Raw genomic sequence first — 17,968 nt, forward strand, 5'->3', positions numbered from 1 at the left:
CCCAGAGAGAGGAGCTGCTCCCTGCTTCACTTTCTGTGAGTCAGGACCAAATGGGAGACACGTCATGTGTGTGGGAAAGAACTTCAATTCTGTCTGTGTACAGCCTTAATAGGGCTTGTAAAGCAATTAAGTAGGACTTAGGACACTGTTCTCCCAGGCAGAAAAGCCTTAGGACAGAAAAATACACTGTACTGCTCTGCATGTTGGTGCTGTTGCCAGATTTAGGAAGTTTCATTTCATTATTGGTACTGTGCCTATTTTGGGTGAAAATGTACTGTAAATAGTGAGGTACTACACCCACACCTAAAATATTTCTCTTCAGATATGGTTAGAAAAATAGGAGTCATTCAGCAAGACACTTAAAATATATAGTTAATCAGAATTGTATCCTGAAATACTCCATATCACTAGAGCAAAACATTCTTGAAGGCCACTGTAAACAACACAGTTTTAGTTAAAAGCCATTTCCGAGATGAAAGATAGATTAAATGAGCTACAGTATGTATGAGGAATTCCTCATGAGGACTTAATGGTAAAGCTTCTCATAATCTTTCATGCTTTGGCTAAAAATATTAGCACCATAAAAGTTCTTCAGGGGGCAGACTTGAGGTGGTGGATGCAGAGTGTTCAAAACATAAAAGAGGCACATTTTCCCTTTTTATGGAGAGGCCTCTTTCAAATGTGTCATATGATGGATTTGAAATGAAAGTTTAATGTGTACTCAGTTTTTCAGACAGCCATCTTTCTACAGCTTCATTATTAATAACAATCTAGTCTTAGCCAGCTCGCTTTTTTTTCTTGAGCTCTTGGTGATTCATTTATCTTATTTGTTTAGCATCAATCTAAGAAAAAATACTCAGATCATAAAGTTAAGGAAGTGTTCCACTTTAATAAACCAATGTAAAATCAGTCTCCAATACATTTTGCAGAAGTTTTTAATCCATAGTTGGTTGAATTAAAAAGTAAAAAATGTAAAGATCAAACAAATAGCAAATAGTGTGACTGGATTTCCTATTTAACTTGTATGCAATATTTTTTGAGCTGTAATTTTTCCTCTGAGCATGATATGAGGAATGATGAAGCCATTTCCATGGCTGATATTGCATAAAATATTTTTCAAGTAATGTCCACAGTATAGAGAGTGTTTTGTTGGCATGTCAGTAAATGAGACCTAGGAAGCAAGTGGATGTATGGCAGCTCTTGGGAAAATAAGCATGTAGCATTAAGTAAAATTAAAGTTCAAAATGTGAATGTGATTACATTTACAGGGTCTGATCCAAAGCCATTATATTCGTTGGCATTTTTGCTTTTACAAAAATATTTCATCAATAATTAAGCAAATTGTAAATAGTTGGGTAGTCAGCAGCAACCCCTCCAAGTCAAAATATTTTGAATTTTACAGCCTAGCAAGACAAGGGAGTGTCTCTGTCCCTTCTCATGGGACATTCTGTTCTGAGTCCTGCAGCAAAGCAAAAGACTGCTTCTATTGATTAGTTAAGTTAATTCAGATGTCTGGAATATGTACAAAAAATAAAAGTTTTGTCTCTAATGTGTATTACTTTGGAATTAGTAGCATAAATTTAATTTGCCATCATTTAGGCCATGCGTGTAAGTTTTTCCTAGTAGCATAAATAGTTGTGTATAATGTTGAGAGCATTTGAACTGAGTGTCACTGTTCTTGAGACAGGGCGAAGAAGAAGCAAATTGGAATAACTGGGTCCTTGACCCTAAATTTTTTTAAGTTCAAAGCTTGTACCTTGAATTTGGATTATAAAAATTAAATTACCAAGCAAGATACAGCCAAGGGTATTACTAGATTTTGTTGTCTCTTTTAAAATTTTTATTTAAAAGCAAATTCTTTTGTAATAAAATTGAAAAACTGTGAGTAGAGCCTTTAGAGAAAGGGTTGTGTCATTCCTGTGTACTTAAGCAATGTCTGATAGGGTTTCAGCCTCAATTTTATTTTTTTTAAATAATGCAACTGTAATATTGCATAAATTATGCATATATGAGGCAGGAGTTTCTGACCTTAAGGACTGAAAATTATAGTCACATAGACAGATAAAGTAGGAATGAAAAGGAACAGAGGCTCCTATGTCACCAAACCGCTGACTAGCCTGGCATAACAAAGGGAAGGCACTGCCTAGTGCGACATTGAGTCCATATTTTATCAATCCCTGCCTAGTATCTGATTTGCAAGTCGCTTTCTTTATGCAAGAAATCCTACAGGCATTTTCAGAATGCTCAGCACTCCAAACAGTGCTGCAGGTCAGGATTCTACAGACGTTCTGACAAAAAAAATCTTGTTCTGAACAGGAAGTGGAAGGACCAGCCAAAGAGCTTCATGAAGAATAACAGGAGCATTTGGCAGCTCAGGGTACTTATCATATACCCCTACATTGTTTGGTCCTACATTGTGTAATGCACTGGTTTTCTGTGTCTGACTCTGTGCTTTGTTCTGCCTGAATCACAAAATAGTCCATGCAATGGGAAGAAAGTGCAGGAAAACCACTTCCTTGGCATCCATGTGTGTTGTGTGTGCTGCTGGCTGGCTGAGAGTCACGTGGCCACCTGGGAGAAACTGTTGAAAAAGGTTTCCAAGCTGTCTTTGATTTTTCTTTCTTTCCCTGCAGCATAAACATACGAAGTGTTGAGACACAGTTTTCTAAGATTGGTTCGTGTTTGATTTGTTGAGATTTTTTTCCCCACAACTACTAATATAACTGTTCTTTCACCAGCTCTGTTCCCTGGCATCAGGAATACCCGAGGCTGTTCTGTGCAGCTGTGGGGCACTGATGGGGCAGCAGCGTGGGAAGGGGCTCTCCTCTGACCAAACGCTTGTGTTTGTGTCCCCTGCAGCCCTGCGGAGCCGCTCGGGACGCTCCATCATCAACGGCAACTGGGCCATCGACCGCCCGGGCAGGTACGAGGGCGGTGGCACCATGTTCACCTACAGACGCCCCAACGAGATCTCCAGCACCGCAGGGGAGTCCTTCCTGGCTGATGGGCCAACAAATGAAGTCCTTGATGTCTATGTGAGTTAGCTTTTAAATATTCTTCCTGATGGAAAGGAAATTGTTCGGTTCATTGTTAACGTGCAACACTGAAATGGTGTTCAGTACCAACGCTTTGTTGCTTTAATTTTGAAATGTTAGTTTTGATATTTTGTATTTGTTTGCTGTGGTATCCATTTTGCTCCAGATCATAGGAAATCTACATCAAGCCTTTTTCTCTCAGAGTTAACTGATCCAGTAAAATCAATTGAGCTTGCTCAGTAAAGTAGAAATAAGGCATACAAATGTTCAAGGCATTTCTTTTGTGAACTGGATTTTTTTCTGGATACTTTCTTATTGAAACAAATTTGGTATAGTTTAATTCTATAGTGAAGAAGCAAATACTTAAGCCAGACAAGGCCTCTCACCATCTCAGTTTCCTTTAAAAGAAACAAGTAAACCTATGTAAACATATAGAATATAGGATATGAAGCTGTGATGTGAGACCATAGAAAATGGCTATTTCAAAAAGGAAGACAGAAGAAAATTGTGTCTAAGAGGGAGAAAATTGTGTTTAAGAGGGAGAAATATTGAGAAAGCCATTTACTTCAGATGGGATGGGTTTTTATTTCATCATACTGAAATAAAAAACATAACTGGAATTGATTACAACTTCTTCCAAGATAAATGGTGTGTTCTGAGATTGTACACTCCCACACAGTAAAATTCATTTCTTGAAAAAAATGGATTAACTGAATATATCATTCTTGCATACAGGCTTTTTTGTCCTTGAGTACAATGTGAGGTAGAAAAGTGAATGTGCTGGATAATTTCATAGAAAAATTAATAGTAACTACCCTGATTACTAAGCTGGGAAAAGTTAGATGTTGGCAAGGTTATTCCCCATCTGCTATATGGTGTCTAATATATCAATGTAATAATTATGCTAACACAAGAATCATTAAGGTTGAAAAAGACCTCTAAGATCATCAAGTCCAACTGATCCAAACTTCTTTTCCAATTGATTGTAATGAATGACAGGGAAAAACCTGGAAAAAGAAACAATTGGGCTCCTAAACTGTGCAAGGCAGACTCTCTTTTTCAGATGTTTGTGATTTTGTGAGGTTACAGGGTTTGCAAGTTGAGTCTTGGCCCTGAGTTTTTATTTTCAGCCAATTAATGCCTGGTGTGTAATGACCCAGAGAGAAATGGGTTAGGAAATGGATTAAACAGATATTTCCAAAGTAATATAATAAAAAAGCCTTAATTTTTGATGTTGTTTGATGTTTGTTTTGATGTTTGATATTGTAATGTTTTGGTTTAGGCTTAGGGATTGTAAGAAAGCTGCTATGATGGGTGTAGCTTTACCAGCTTTGCTCTGTGGCTGCTGCTGTGGATTGCCACTTCTGATTTGACAGGACTCTCACCAGAGATGTTTCTGGTTGATAGGAGGAATACTACAATTCAGTATAAAATGATAATTTATTTTGATATACTGTGGGAAGATAAAGGTGAATAGTGCTAGATGCAAGAAAATCAGTGCTCAGTATGACACAGCCTCTCTCCTAGGTTTGAAATGTGTAGCCAAGCAGATAGAGATGTCTTTTTTTAGACTTCATCTTACAGTGCCTGAGTCATGTAATTCTCCTATCACCCATACTCGTGATCCTTATGCTCTGTGTAGAAAATGAAGAGATTTGCATATGCGAACTCCAGTTGGCTTTCTGTTCTGTATGTCTGAGATCATGCTATCTTTCTTCCACTCTGAAATATAAAGTGAAAAGCTTTCTCATTTACGGGAGATTATAAGTAACAAGAAAAAGAGATACAAGTTCTGTCCAAGAGTGAAGTATACATTGCTACAAAGACTTAGGTCCACTAAGTCAAAGCAAAACTGTTCTATCATTTCAGGTATTTTCCTGCAGGAAAGCTGGAACAGTATAGTAATTAGGTACTTCATCAGTTAAGTTCTGTCTAAAATATGCCTTTCAGTTGTTTTGAGAAATATGATGGAAAAACCATCACATGGGAACCACTGGGAAGTTGTTCCTGGAACCGTCTAAAGAACAGGGTCCTGCTTCTGGAAGGGGAAGTGTACTGCTGAAGTTACTTCACAGTTCTTGCTTCTCTCAGGACCACAAAGAGGGTGTATTTGTTGGATAAGAAAGTGACATTGGAAGGACCCAACCTTACAAAAAAAAAAATACTGCAGGCAGTGCATTATTAGATGGTTCAGAAAAGTGAATACTCTCTGGGGGACAGCATTTAGAGGAACAGCTATTATATTTGGCAAGGAAAGAGTGATTTTGACATAGTTAAAACAGAAGTCTAAATCTCTAGTTGGTATTAATAGATGTGAATGTAGTGAAGCCTTGAAGCGTAAGTTGTCCTCTGCTGGGTCACTGTGCCATTGGGATAGCAGGACGTTTTACTTCTGCGTCCATGAAACCATGAGGTTCTTTGGTGAGAATCAAAAAGCCAGAGGTAGCTCTGGTGTTTGCTTGTGGGTTTGTTGTTTTGGGTTTTTGTTTCTTTGTGTTGTGGTTTGATTTGGTTTGGTCTTAAAAGGTACTTTGAGTATAGTCTGAGGCTTCTATCAGACTGATCCCCACAGAGTTCAAGCTAAAGCACAAGTATCAGTATTAGCAATACTGAAGTAATCAGGGCTAAAGTGCTGAAACCAGCAGCTCATGATACCCCTGCATTTGTAGTGTGGGTGTGCTCAGGCTCAGAGCAGCAGTGCAGTAGAATGCAGGTGGGAGTGGAGTGTGCTGCTAACAGTTTATAAAAGCTGTCCTAAAGTCATATCTTTCTCAGGTCCTATTATACCCAGCTGCTTAAACAAGCACAGCCAGTGTAACAGTGACTGTCAGAGTCATGCTCCTGTCAGCTCACGTGGGCTTGTGCAGCAGCATTCTGAAAACCCTGAGCTTCATTTTCACCTTTAAAGGAGAAAACCTTGTGGTTCCTGCCTGTGTTTCATAAAGAACACGTTGATGGAATTGTGGTTTGCTGTAAGGCATCTTCGTTCAGTTGAAGATGAGTGTGGAAGGATGCAGGAGAGCTGTGGGTGATCTTCAGCTGCTGCACCAGGTCCATGGGCCTTTGGGATCTGCTCCCTGATCTTTGCTGAGCAGCGCTCCTGGGCAGGGCAGCAGGACAGCCCCAGTTTGAGCTGGTGGGTTGCTGGGGCTCCAGGGGGTGCTGAGGGAGCTGCAGGTGCTGGAAGGAGCAGCTGGCACAGAGCAGTGTGTGTGTGTGTGCTGTCTGCAGGTGTCTCCTTGAGCCACTGGGGAACCTCTAAAATTGCAGTAGGCTGCATCTGGAGGGTTGGGGGTTGTGGTGTTTTGGTTTTTTCTGCTTTGTTTCTTCTTTGCTTTTGTTTCCCCAGGCATCTGTCAAGTTCCTGCTGTCTGAGAGTGTTTTGATGACCTTAGGACCATCTCTTCTGCTGCTGAGGCCTGGTGTGAGCCTCTGCTGCTCCTGTTGCTGAGGGGGGAGGCCGTGGCTGGCACAGCCCACAGCACACCTTGGCCACAAGCATGGCACTCTTAGGTTTTTCAAAGAAGACTTAGACAAACAGTTCCTCTTCCATCAAAAGCTAGCTCAATTTGCAAACACAGGAACTTGCATTTTCTTCTTTGCAAACAGTAACTTGTATTTTCTTCTTTTTGCATTTTTTGGAGACAGTCATTAACCATTGCTTCTATCCCAACCAGTGATAAATAGTGTTATATAGCTGATCAGTTCAAGTTGATATTTAAGTATTAATAACATAACAAATGCAAGAACTCAATGTATGATTGATTTTCTTTTTAGATGATTCATCAGCAGCCTAACCCTGGTATACATTATGAATATATCATTCCAGGAGACAATGTCATTAGTCCTCAGTTGCTTGCTCACAGGAGGCCAGGTAAAATGCCACCATTTCCTTTTATCAAACACCTTTTGTTACTTAATAAGCTAATGGAGAAATTCATACCAATGAATTAGTGTAAATTGATGTGGGAGAGGCCCAGATTTTCACCCTGCATGTTGAATGAGAGCTCACCATTGATTTGGTAAAACTTCAGTGAATTAAAACTGGCAGAGTTTATTATGTTTTAGCTGGGATAATTACTACTTTGAGTAGGAATGTTGTAACCATGTCTCAGAAATTAAATAGAACATGATCTTTATTTTCAGTGTTTTTCTTTCTGAGATAATTTAAAACAACCGTGCACAGTTCCCCTTTCCTCTTGCAACTGGAAAGGATCAAACAGAACAGTGTTCTCTTCCCAAGCTAGAATCTGGGCAGCTCCTGCCTGAGCTGTGGGTGTGTGCTGTGTGTACACCCAGGAAGTTCTGAAGGACAGGAGAAACTTCGCAAGTGAATTTGGTCCTCACTTTAATGTTCGTGACTTGCTTTGACAAATTTCTGAGTGTTTGGTATGTTCATAATGAGGAGCAGCTGTGCTGTGACATGGGGAGGCACAGAATGCAGAGCATGGAACAAAAGTTCTTTGGGAAATTTTGACACTGGGTGCATTAACTCTACATTGTCTTCAGAGATTCTTCAGTTTTTAGTTTTTAATGTACTTGCTGGCTAAGTCTTAGTTATCTTTGTTTAAAACAACACAATCTTTGCAGGTCACTATTAGGCAGTGCCTACATAGCAGATTAAAGCTGCTTCCAAGTTTAGTGATTCTCCAGTTCTAATTGTTAGAGAGTCATAACACAGACTAATAGGCTCATTATTTTACTTTTCTGTTATTGTCCATCATCAGGGGAGCCATTGAATGGTCAGTTAGGAATGCCAGAAAGTACAAGTCATGAGGATGAGGATTTGCATAGAGAGACAGACATTCTCACTGGACAGTCAGCTGGAACTTTTCCAGTTATTCAGCCAGGAAGATTTCCTTCTCATCAGCCAGAAAACCAGGTGCCTGCTATGCAACCACCGAGACAAAACCGGGAACACAACTGGAAACAGGTTGGAAAAACTGAGTGCACTACTACATGTGGGAAAGGTGAGTGCTTTGTGTGTGCACAAAACCTTGTTAGACCTGCTGTTTTCTGTTCTCTTACAACCAAAATCACATCACTACTATTACCTGTGCTTATATTTAAATCAGTAAAACCAGCAAAATTAGAAATGGAAAGCATAGAAATTGCAAGGAAAAATATGCCATTTGCCTCTGAAAGGAGATATTTCAGCATTTATGGCAAGCTGCTCTCTCCCATGCCCTTGATACACAGCTGCTTTCCTCAACATTCTTTGGCATTCTTTACCCCTTTTGCCTCTCCAGCTATGTCAGATACACCCACCATGCTTTTTGTGTTTTTGTCAACGGTTTTCTGATCTTCATGGGAAGGTTTCACAGGCATTTCATCAGACATATTTTTGTCTCATTGGATGTTGCTGGAGCAGCACTGATGTGACTACAGAAATCTGAGGTTTTAACAGGGAAGAAGTAGGAAGGAAAGGGGATGGAAAGGGCCTGGTGAGCTTTTGGGAAGTGGTGCACGCACTGCTTGCATTTACTGCAGAGATTAAGTTTTGTTGCCAGACATTCACAGTGACCACAGATTCAATAATGCAGAACACAAGCAATTACTTGGAAGAATAAGTTTTTGTAATGGTAAGAGTGAAATCTTTTGTACTGTGCATAGCCACCCACCACCATACCATAAAACTGCAGAGGTTTAAAATAAACGTGTACCCGTGTGGGAGCTCAGCTGACTGTCACCAGTTCATATACGTGTAGAACATTTGCTTCTTAATTAGTTTGAGAGGACACTTTGTAAATTTGGTTCAAGGCCAGATGGGTGTGCATGTTATAGCTACAGAGCTGAAAAAAATCCAGCAATATTGATAGCAATCAAAACTGCTTCTCAGTTAAAAAAAAAAGAAAACTCCTTGGAGAAATTACTGCAAAAGTACTAGAGCTAAAATACTACCAGTAAAATTCAGACTTCCTTAAGTCAGCCCTTTTGTGGAGAAAAATATTTTAGTTGGCATTTAAGCACCCTGTGCTTTTACTAAAAGTCATGCAGGCAGAATCCATAATTGTGTCTGATTATTGGCTAGCAGCAATCAGTCTGTATCAACTACTGAGTGACTGAATTCCCATATTCAAGGTGAATTTCAGTATCTAAATCAGGTAATCAGGTGCAGTTGCAGGAACACATCAGGATAAATGTATTCTTCCTTTCCGTTATAGAAATCTTAGTTGTGTATGCTGTGGCCTTCATCAACATTGGCACATGGTTCTTGTTCTTTCTGCAGAGATCTGGTCACTCTTGGCAGTGGTATTAATGAAATCTGAGTCAAAATGAAGATAGCAAAACTGTAGGACTTAAGAAAAAAAAATTTAAAAAATAATTTCAGCCTCCTATTTACTCCGTGAAATTTAGCAACAGAGCTGCCAGAAATAAGTGTCTCTTTTCCCATTATATGAAGAATGTGTGCATGTTCTGATTAAGTTAAATTCAAAAGAAACTGGATCTTGAGAGTTGGTCCTGAGACTATTGAGACTGTATGAACATTTTTTGTGATCTTGCTGTGAGATGCCCCTGACTCTCTGATGGCCCTAAGGCATTTCAAGCCAAACTGGGTTATATAGGCTGACAAAGAAAGGAGTGGAAAAATCAGGGAAAAAAATCTGTACTATTTAAGGCTTTGTTTTCATTTTGCATCATTCAGTATAGGACATTTTCTGCTTTTTTCTTTCCTCTGTGTTTTCCATTTTCTTCTACTTTATTTCTTCATGCAGAAATACAGATGACGGGTTTTAATTATTTTTTGAAGATCCACCAAAGTTAAATGACCTTAGGAAATTCCAAGTTGCAAGAAGAGAAAATAAGTTATTTTTGTGTTACCTAAAGAAAAGGGAGACTAAATGAACAGTTTTGATGAAAATCTGAGATTTCAAAGCATGTTTGTAAAACTTTGGCTTAGAAAAAGACTGTTATCTTTTTACAAAGTGAAAATGCTTCCCATGAGAACTGCCACCATCTCTTGTCCTAGATTTCCATTTAAGATGACTGAACAAATAGATATGCTGGAATTTGGACAGAGCAGAAACTGCTACTGCATCCTGTCAGCTCTTACATTTGGAAATTTTGGATAAAACCTTTGTCTGTATTTTCTGTTGTCAGGTTACGCTTTTCCTTTCTGTATCAATGTTGGATGCTGCTGTTAATGCTGCAGAGTGTTTTGCAATTCTTTACCTAATTGACTGTTTAATTTCAGGATCACAGTACCCAATTTTCCACTGCGTCAACAGAATCACTCACGAGGAGGTACCCGACGGTTACTGTGACAGCAGCACCAAACCCATTCCAGAAGAGGAGGCCTGCAACCTCTTCCCATGCCCTGCTTTGTAAGATACTGTAACCTAAGTCAAGTGAAATAAGACAATATTATTGACATCTTGCACATGAAGGAGGCTATTCCAAGTAGAAAAGTAGTTTGACTTTCCAAATACAACGCACTTGTGTTGTAAATTGTAGTGGATTTTTTTCCGTAATTGTTGGTGATCTTCTTCCCCTTCACAGAGGGCAGTAGCATGCAGAGTATACAAAAGGGAACTTGGAAACTTGTAGGTATAGCAGTTTCTCAAAATGTGTGTGATTGTTCAGGCAGACCCTCTCTTTGTGGTCTCTGTTGGGTGCACTTTTTTCAAGTGAGAGACTTGTTTGAAACACTGAAAAATTAAAAATATAAATAAAAATCTAAAAAACAACCAAAAGGACAGTTCATCCAGGGTGTATCCCAAGAAGAGAAAAGGGTTAAACCCAATTGCTGTTAGAGCAACTTTGTTTTAGGTCAATTTTCCATCTCTCTTGTGATTATACTCTTCAGTTCTCTTCTGAGCAGCAAGTGGTCATTCCTTATCCCAGGGAAGTTTCTAATGATGTAAGTGCCCTTACAGGCTCAGAGATGTCTCTGATGAGCAATTTCCTAGTGCATATTAGATACTCAGGAACTTCTGAAGTCATTTACCGGGAGATGGCTTCTCTCATCAAAGGCATTTTCCTCACCTTTTTCATTTTAACGACTCATAGTCATTCAGGATAATATCAAGAGTATAAACAAAGAAATGTAAATATTTAAATGCAGAGATTTTGCTTGCTGTCCACAAGAGTTCTGAAATAAAATGTGTAAACAGTTTAGATACTTTCCTTTAGGTGTGTGCCTGTCTTCATGCTTGTGAAGAAAAAATTGAAAATGACATATTTATAAAAAGGTTACTAAATAAATACAGTGAAATTTTGGATCATTCTTTTGGAGAAGGATCTATTTAGAGATTTTTTTCAGTCTCTAAAGTTAATTCTATTTGTTCATTGCTTATCATACACTATTTCAGTTTTACTGATGAATGAATGCCTGGATGCATTTCATGATTTTTGTGTTGTTGTCTTTTTTAGAGCCTTTGTGCAGAAAAATTTTATGCAGCACACCTTAAAACTTTTGGGAGGTGTCATTAGAGCAGTAATAAATATTATAGACAGATTCTTTTAAAAACCAAGCAACTGTTACAGGCTAAAGTAACTTTTGTAATATGTCTTGAGACCATGAATTGTGCAGTCTGTATCCATGCTCATAATTACCAGCCTCTGCAGGAAGCCTGTGTAGACAAGTGTGTGATGGTGCCTCCTAAGGGATCGCTGCACACACAGAGACTGAAGGATGTTATAGGATTCTGGACCAGCATAAGAATCGTGTCATTCCAGTTCATTCCATTAAGATCAGTGTTAGAGAATTCTTTGTGGAACAAAGATATCCTTTTTTTTTTCACTTCAGCTGGGATATAGGAGAGTGGTCTGAGTGCAGCAAAACCTGCGGGCTGGGAATGCAGCACCGGCAGATCCTGTGCCGGCAGATCTACGCCAACCGCACGCTGACAGTGCAGCAGTACCGCTGCCAGCACCTGGAGAAGCCTGACACCACCAGCACCTGCCAGCTCAAGATCTGCAGCGAGTGGCAGATCAGGACAGAGTGGACCTCAGTAAGTAGGATCCATTCATTTGGGGCAGAATACCTCAGAAAGAATACAAATTTCCTTCTAGGTATCACTAATCAAACATCACTTTTGTTTAAAACAAAGTGGAATATTATAAACCTTGGAAATAAGCAAATCTTAGTTCAATAAATCCCTGCTTGACTACGAGCATTGGCTTCTTAACCAGAAAGATGTCTTAGCAGGAATGAACAAATGAACTGTATGGTCCCAGCTCCCTGGTAAACCACTGCAACCCTTGCAAAAAGTCCTGATGCAACCTCCCTTTTGTCACAGTGTTCAGTGCCTTGTGGAGTGGGGCAGAGGACTCGAGATGTGAAGTGTGTCAGCAACCTTGGGGACATTGTTGATGATGAGGAATGTAACATGAAGCTGCGGCCAAATGACATCGAGAACTGCGACATGGGCCCCTGTGCCAAGAGCTGGTTCCTTACAGAATGGAGTGACAGGGTAAGGCTTCTCAGCATCTTTATCCTGCCAAACCATCTAAAACAAGAGCATCAGAATTTTAAAAATACACATCTGTGCAGCCATAAAAGGAGTAATCTTATTTTCCATGTTTGTTCTTGGTCTTTTAAACAGGCAAAAGCAAACAAAAAATAGTGATCCCAAGGGCTTCTTGAGTTTGTGTTAAGATACGAGCATAGAAAGGGCAAGCCTGTGCATACATGGCCAAATGTCCAGACTTAGAATTGGCTCTGAGTCTGAACTTTCCAAAATATTGAGTGTGCTGAGATTTATTATTCTTCTTGCTTAGTGCTGAGTCTCTAGATTCAGACTTTTAAAAGTTTCCCCACTGGTTTTGTAAGGGATATAGATTTGAGGCCTGATGTCTGGGCTTAAGCTCAATCCATAAACCAATGATCTTATGGGTGTGAAAAGAGGAGAACAACTTCATAAATTCAGGCAGGCTTGATTCAGGCTCTTGTATTTTGTGAACGTAGATGTTGGGGTTAATTTTCTTCCAATGAGTCAGATTCTCTGCATGAAAGCAGTAAAACCAGTGGTGATTTAAGCTGTTTCATGATTGGGCTCAGAATTATTGTTCAGTGGTGGTATTACATTAGAATGCTTTCATTAAGAGGCTTACAAACATGGGCTAAGAAAAGCCTGATATTTTGGTCCCTCTTGTGGATGCTTGCATATCAATTTCATCTATAGGCAAGTTCAGCATTTAGTCTGTAAAATCCTGGTTGCATCTCCCTTTTCTTTGACAGACATATAACATAATTTATCAGTGAAGCTGTAAGATTACATTCATAACTTCATTATTTCATTGTTTAGATCACTTTGTGATAGTACCTCTGAAAGCCAGGTTCACAGGCTGTGCATTAGTTTGGATACTCAGAAGATTTTGCACATGGTTTAGATGCTGAGATGGAGCAGGAACTTCACAAGTAGGGCAGGTACCTGATATGTTGCAGAACTTTAAAAGGCTGATCAGACTCTTGTTACAAGGTCTGCAAAATTTTCAGCCCTCAGACAACTCAAGTAAATTTTATAAAGAAAACAAAAATATAGACTACTAAATCCGTGTCATGGTGACTTTTTTTTCTGGTGTATGCTCCTGCATAGTAAGGACAGAATGGTACCAGGAGAAGCAAAGGTATTACTGCAAAGGGCGAAGATTTTGCTACAGGGAAATGGCAGTGGTATTTTTTTCTGCCTTTGTTTTTTCTCATAGATCTATTCTTTGTACTGTGCTGTTAAATCCATTATACCCTCAAACACATCATTTTGCCTAGCTGCTATCATCCAGTGCAGTTCCACCACATAAAGCACAGACATTGCAGTGAAAACTCTAGCACCATCCTCTTGATGTTTTACACTGATATTTAGTCCTCTGCAGAATTAAAAGCAGCTTTTGAGCTGAAGGTTATAACTGTAGAATGTTATTATGCTTATTTATACATGTTAAATGAGACGTAGAAGTGGAGCAGGTAATGTGGAAAATGTTGGAGTTTTTTTTTTTACCACAGACTTTGTAGGGCTGGAGAGTAAAGAATGGATTTTGTTACCTTCTCAGTTTATATAAGTGTACAGATTAATTTCTTCCAAATGCTTGCTACTGTAGTTGGCATTATTCACCATCACTTCTGCCAGGAGTGGGTTTGGGGTTTGATTCACAAAGAGGATGTAAGAAACAGCTTATTTCAGGAAAAAAGTAAATTTGAGGTGAAACATGCAGGATCTCCTAAGATTCACACATACCTCATAACTCGGATGTTGAGACATTCAGGGGCAGGCAGTGAAATACAGCAGCAGTGAACCTTTGCAAGGTCAGACTGTTGGCCATTAGCTGTCTTCTTGTGCCTTGAAAGGGCTACATCTTTAGAAGTAGAAATTTCTCTTTCTTTGTAGGGGAGTGTGGTTTCTGTTGAAAAACAAGAGAAGAATTCTGTCATGGAATAGAAATGGTCGTTCCCAGGTGTATGGGCTTTGCATGTGTCATTTCCCAAACAATTCCTTAAAAAGTATTTTAAGCCAAGCCACACTTCAGCAATAAGCATAGATCAGCGATGGGCAGCCACAAATGGTTCAGATAAGCAGCCAAAAGTTCAAATGCTTTAAAAAAGCTTGTTCAAACCTCTTGAGTCTGCAAAACTGTGGTGGAAATCTCACAAGAACAGACCTTCTTTGTGAGATTTATTACATGCCTACTTCAAGTCCCAGCTGGAAATACCACAGAACAGTCTTTCCCATTGTATTTTGACATTTCAGCCATGCCTAGAAATAAGAGGTAAAAGAACTTACCATAACTTTTGGAACTTTGAAATGGTTGAGTTCAAACTTAGTTACAGCTGGAAGAGAAGGCCTTTTCTGAACCCACTTTGCAAACAGTTCATGTGTACAGTTGCACATGCAGCAAGTAGAGATTTCCAGAAGCCTGTCAGAGATTGGTTAGGCACATACTTCCTCTTTCAGCAAGGGGTAGATCAGACTTCCTTGTCTGGATTGATGGGATGCATGGGCCATTACAATATAGCCTTGCTTAACTAGCAAAACATAAAGAAAAAAAAACATAGCAACATAAAAATTACCATTGTCTTTGCTGGCAGCAGATGTTCAATTTCAGGATTTGATATTTGTGCAGAATTTGACATGGGTATTCTTTAATACTGTTTTAAGAAAAGAACATGGTCTAATTTAGGAATGGTGAAAAGATTTTGTGTTTTCTTATTTTACTGAGACTATGCAAAGTTTTAATTGATGCAGAAATCACGCTAGTTACCTGTATTATCATTAATAGTTTCTGTGGTTCTGAACTAGATGATTATATCATTACTTTTCCCTAAATGTGACTTCAGCAATATTACATATATGCACTTAAAAAAATCTGTAGAGCATATACAAATTTGTGTGTAGGAGTTGTGTTTCCTTCCCAGGGGTGGGCTATATGTTGCTTTACCCTGTAAATAACACTTGGCTGCCTTCTTGCCATGTTCTCCGGTCTTGTTTTCCCACAATGTATTTATGTATTTTATGGGCCACCTGTTTCGCCCCATGGCATTGACCTCCTTGGTGTTGGCTTCTGCACACACTGGATTTTTATATACGTAATTAAAAACCCCTTTATGTTCCTAAGACAATGCAGTTCTTGATTTGTGGTATTTTGATAAACAGGTATCAGAGCCCATTGAGTGTGTGTTACACAGACGAGGTGTGTGGCCGCCACGTGTGCTCTGGAAAGGAAGGAGGGAAAGCAATTCGTTCTTGGGAAACAAATGCTTGTTTTCTGAAAAGTGTATACTCTTGTTCTGTATATGGGAAGTAGGTCTAAACACCATCTATTGATACCCCCAGCTCAGTCTTGAGAGAAGCAGAAATTTTTACCCACTTCAATGGAAAAGATTACAGGTTAAAAGTCTGTAGTAGCGAAGTGAGACTGGTTGGTCTTACTTTGTCTGTGCCTGTCTTTGCATTTATTGCTCTATCTTGAGCATAAATAAGACAATTAAGTTTCATGCCTTAGACTTCTATATGATCTTTAACCTCTTTTGCCTATAGAGAGTCTGGACAAACTTTTGTGATATTTTTATGTGCATTTGTAGAAAGATTGCTTCCTGTCTCATAATTCTCTAAAGTTGTCATCCTGCATTAAAGCAGCAGCGTTCCACCAAACAGCATCCATTAATCAGTAGAGTAAATCTGGTGAACCTTACTGAACTTAGCAACAAAATGGGATTGATGGGAGCAGATGAGATTCTTGCAAACATTTCACATGACTGATTCTTTGACAGCTCTAATTGCTGGAAAGTTTATTTCTCCTGTGGGTCAGGAGCGGGAAACTGCATTCTCCTGATTTACAGCAATGGGAGACTCACCAATGTTTCCTTCCAGCTAACTGGAGCATTTCCCTCCTGCATTTTTGTTTATTCCTCATTGCCATCTCCTCTGTTCATTTGTTTCTCATTTTATGTTTAGAGCCTGCTTAGAAAAGAAGCCAAAATACAAACAATTCTTAGATGTTAATGAGATTCTGCGGCCAAAATAAAATATTGGGAAGAAAGAAAAAATGCAGCACATCAGGGAACATAATCAAAACAAACCAAACACATGCTCTGGATTTCACTCTTCATTAAAAGGAGCAACAGCAATGCTTCTGTAATAATCTGCAAGAGAATTGTAGTAAAAGGAGGACTTATAAAAATCATTGCATTGTTCCTCTCAATTCTAAACATTGCCTAAAAAGTTCAAGTGTGTTTGTTGACCAGTGAAATCTGGAACTACCAATGAATATTGTAGCTTACACTCTTCTTTCACTGCTTTTTATTTAAATCTGGATACTTCACTTAAAATCTCCTGAATCTTGGGGAAAAAAAGAAAAATCACCATTAAGCTTGTGGAAGAGTTAGTTATTTTTTATTATCACTCTTTATTTGTTTTAGTATAAAATAAAAACAAGATAAAATACCCTTTTTCATTGCTTTCATGTGGGATTTATATGGAAATAGAAGGTTTGCATACTTTATGTATAAATATGTAGCTCACTTCTGAGTGTAGTATTGGAAAAACAAAGGTTACATAATCTGTCTAAAATCCCTTCAGAAATGGATTTTCTCAGAGTAGGTCAAATAATGCTAAGGAGTTTTATAACTGTATTTGAAACATAGATTTTTTTATTTTTATTTTTTTGCAGTAACATCAGGCAGATGACTGTAAAAGTCTTTACTGTCTTGGGAGATAATTAAGGTGATGAAGGTTAAAAGTGTGATAGACAGAAATCCTGCACAAGTGGGAGTGTTTTACTCAAACTCAATTGGTTGTTAGTTAAAAATTTAATGAAGGCTAGTGGTGACGCTGAGGCCTGTGTGAAGGCTCTCGGGAGGCCCAGGGGAATTCCTGCTGCCACCCTCCTGTGCTCTGCTGCCCCATTGGAGTGTACTGGGTAGGGCTGGCACGTTAGTGAAGGGGAGCTGGCACTGCTAAAAAGGATTATTTTGCCCTACCCTTGTCTTATAGCTGTGACAAAAATTCAGGCTTCCACTTAAGAGTTTTCCGAGTTTGCAGGAACTTGCCTTATTTTCCTGGACTGCTGCTCAGTTGCTTTCCATCAAGTATCAGAGCCCTGAATGAGGGGTTTTATTTTTAGTTTTTAATGGGTATGGAAAGCTTCTGAAATTGAACTCATGAGGGAAGGACCTCAGGAAGAGGAAAAATGGCAGACTCCTTAAAACACAGACGGAGGTTTCTGAGGAATTTGTGCCAATTAAAACAAGACTGTGAAACAAAATATCTTTAATAATAGGACCAGAATAAAGTTGCAGCTTGTGAAAGTTCCTCATGTTTCACAATGTTAGGTTATGGCAGTTACTATGTATTAATGCAACAAATCAATGGCACCAAATTGAATGGGTGTGTCAATTGTGAAAAACAAGGGGAAAAGATTTGTTATCCAACTCCCTGCACCCTGCCTTGGACCTTAGAAATGCATGATTATCACAGAGTTGATTTTTTGCTGAAAAG

At 39.0% G+C, this 17,968-nt stretch overlaps 1 protein-coding gene across 4 annotated transcripts in view; it reads left to right on the forward strand.

The window, feature by feature from the left end:
* Window positions 1-17,968, forward strand: part of THSD4 (thrombospondin type 1 domain containing 4) — a 241,152-nt gene that overhangs the window by 209,449 nt on the left and 13,735 nt on the right. For all 4 annotated transcript variants that reach the window (XM_041418530.1, XM_041418529.1, XM_041418531.1 and 1 more), the window contains 6 exons: window positions 2,860-3,035; window positions 6,813-6,909; window positions 7,763-8,005; window positions 10,231-10,360; window positions 11,785-11,989; window positions 12,278-12,451. In XM_041418530.1, the coding sequence (XP_041274464.1) occupies window positions 2,860-3,035; window positions 6,813-6,909; window positions 7,763-8,005; window positions 10,231-10,360; window positions 11,785-11,989; window positions 12,278-12,451 (1,025 nt within the window). The remainder of the gene's footprint in view (window positions 1-2,859; window positions 3,036-6,812; window positions 6,910-7,762; window positions 8,006-10,230; window positions 10,361-11,784; window positions 11,990-12,277; window positions 12,452-17,968) is intronic.

The sequence above is a fragment of the Onychostruthus taczanowskii genome, unplaced genomic scaffold (genome assembly GCF_017590055.1).
Source record: "Onychostruthus taczanowskii isolate IOZ18803 unplaced genomic scaffold, ASM1759005v1 scaffold6, whole genome shotgun sequence".
NCBI lineage: Eukaryota > Metazoa > Chordata > Aves > Passeriformes > Passeridae > Onychostruthus > Onychostruthus taczanowskii.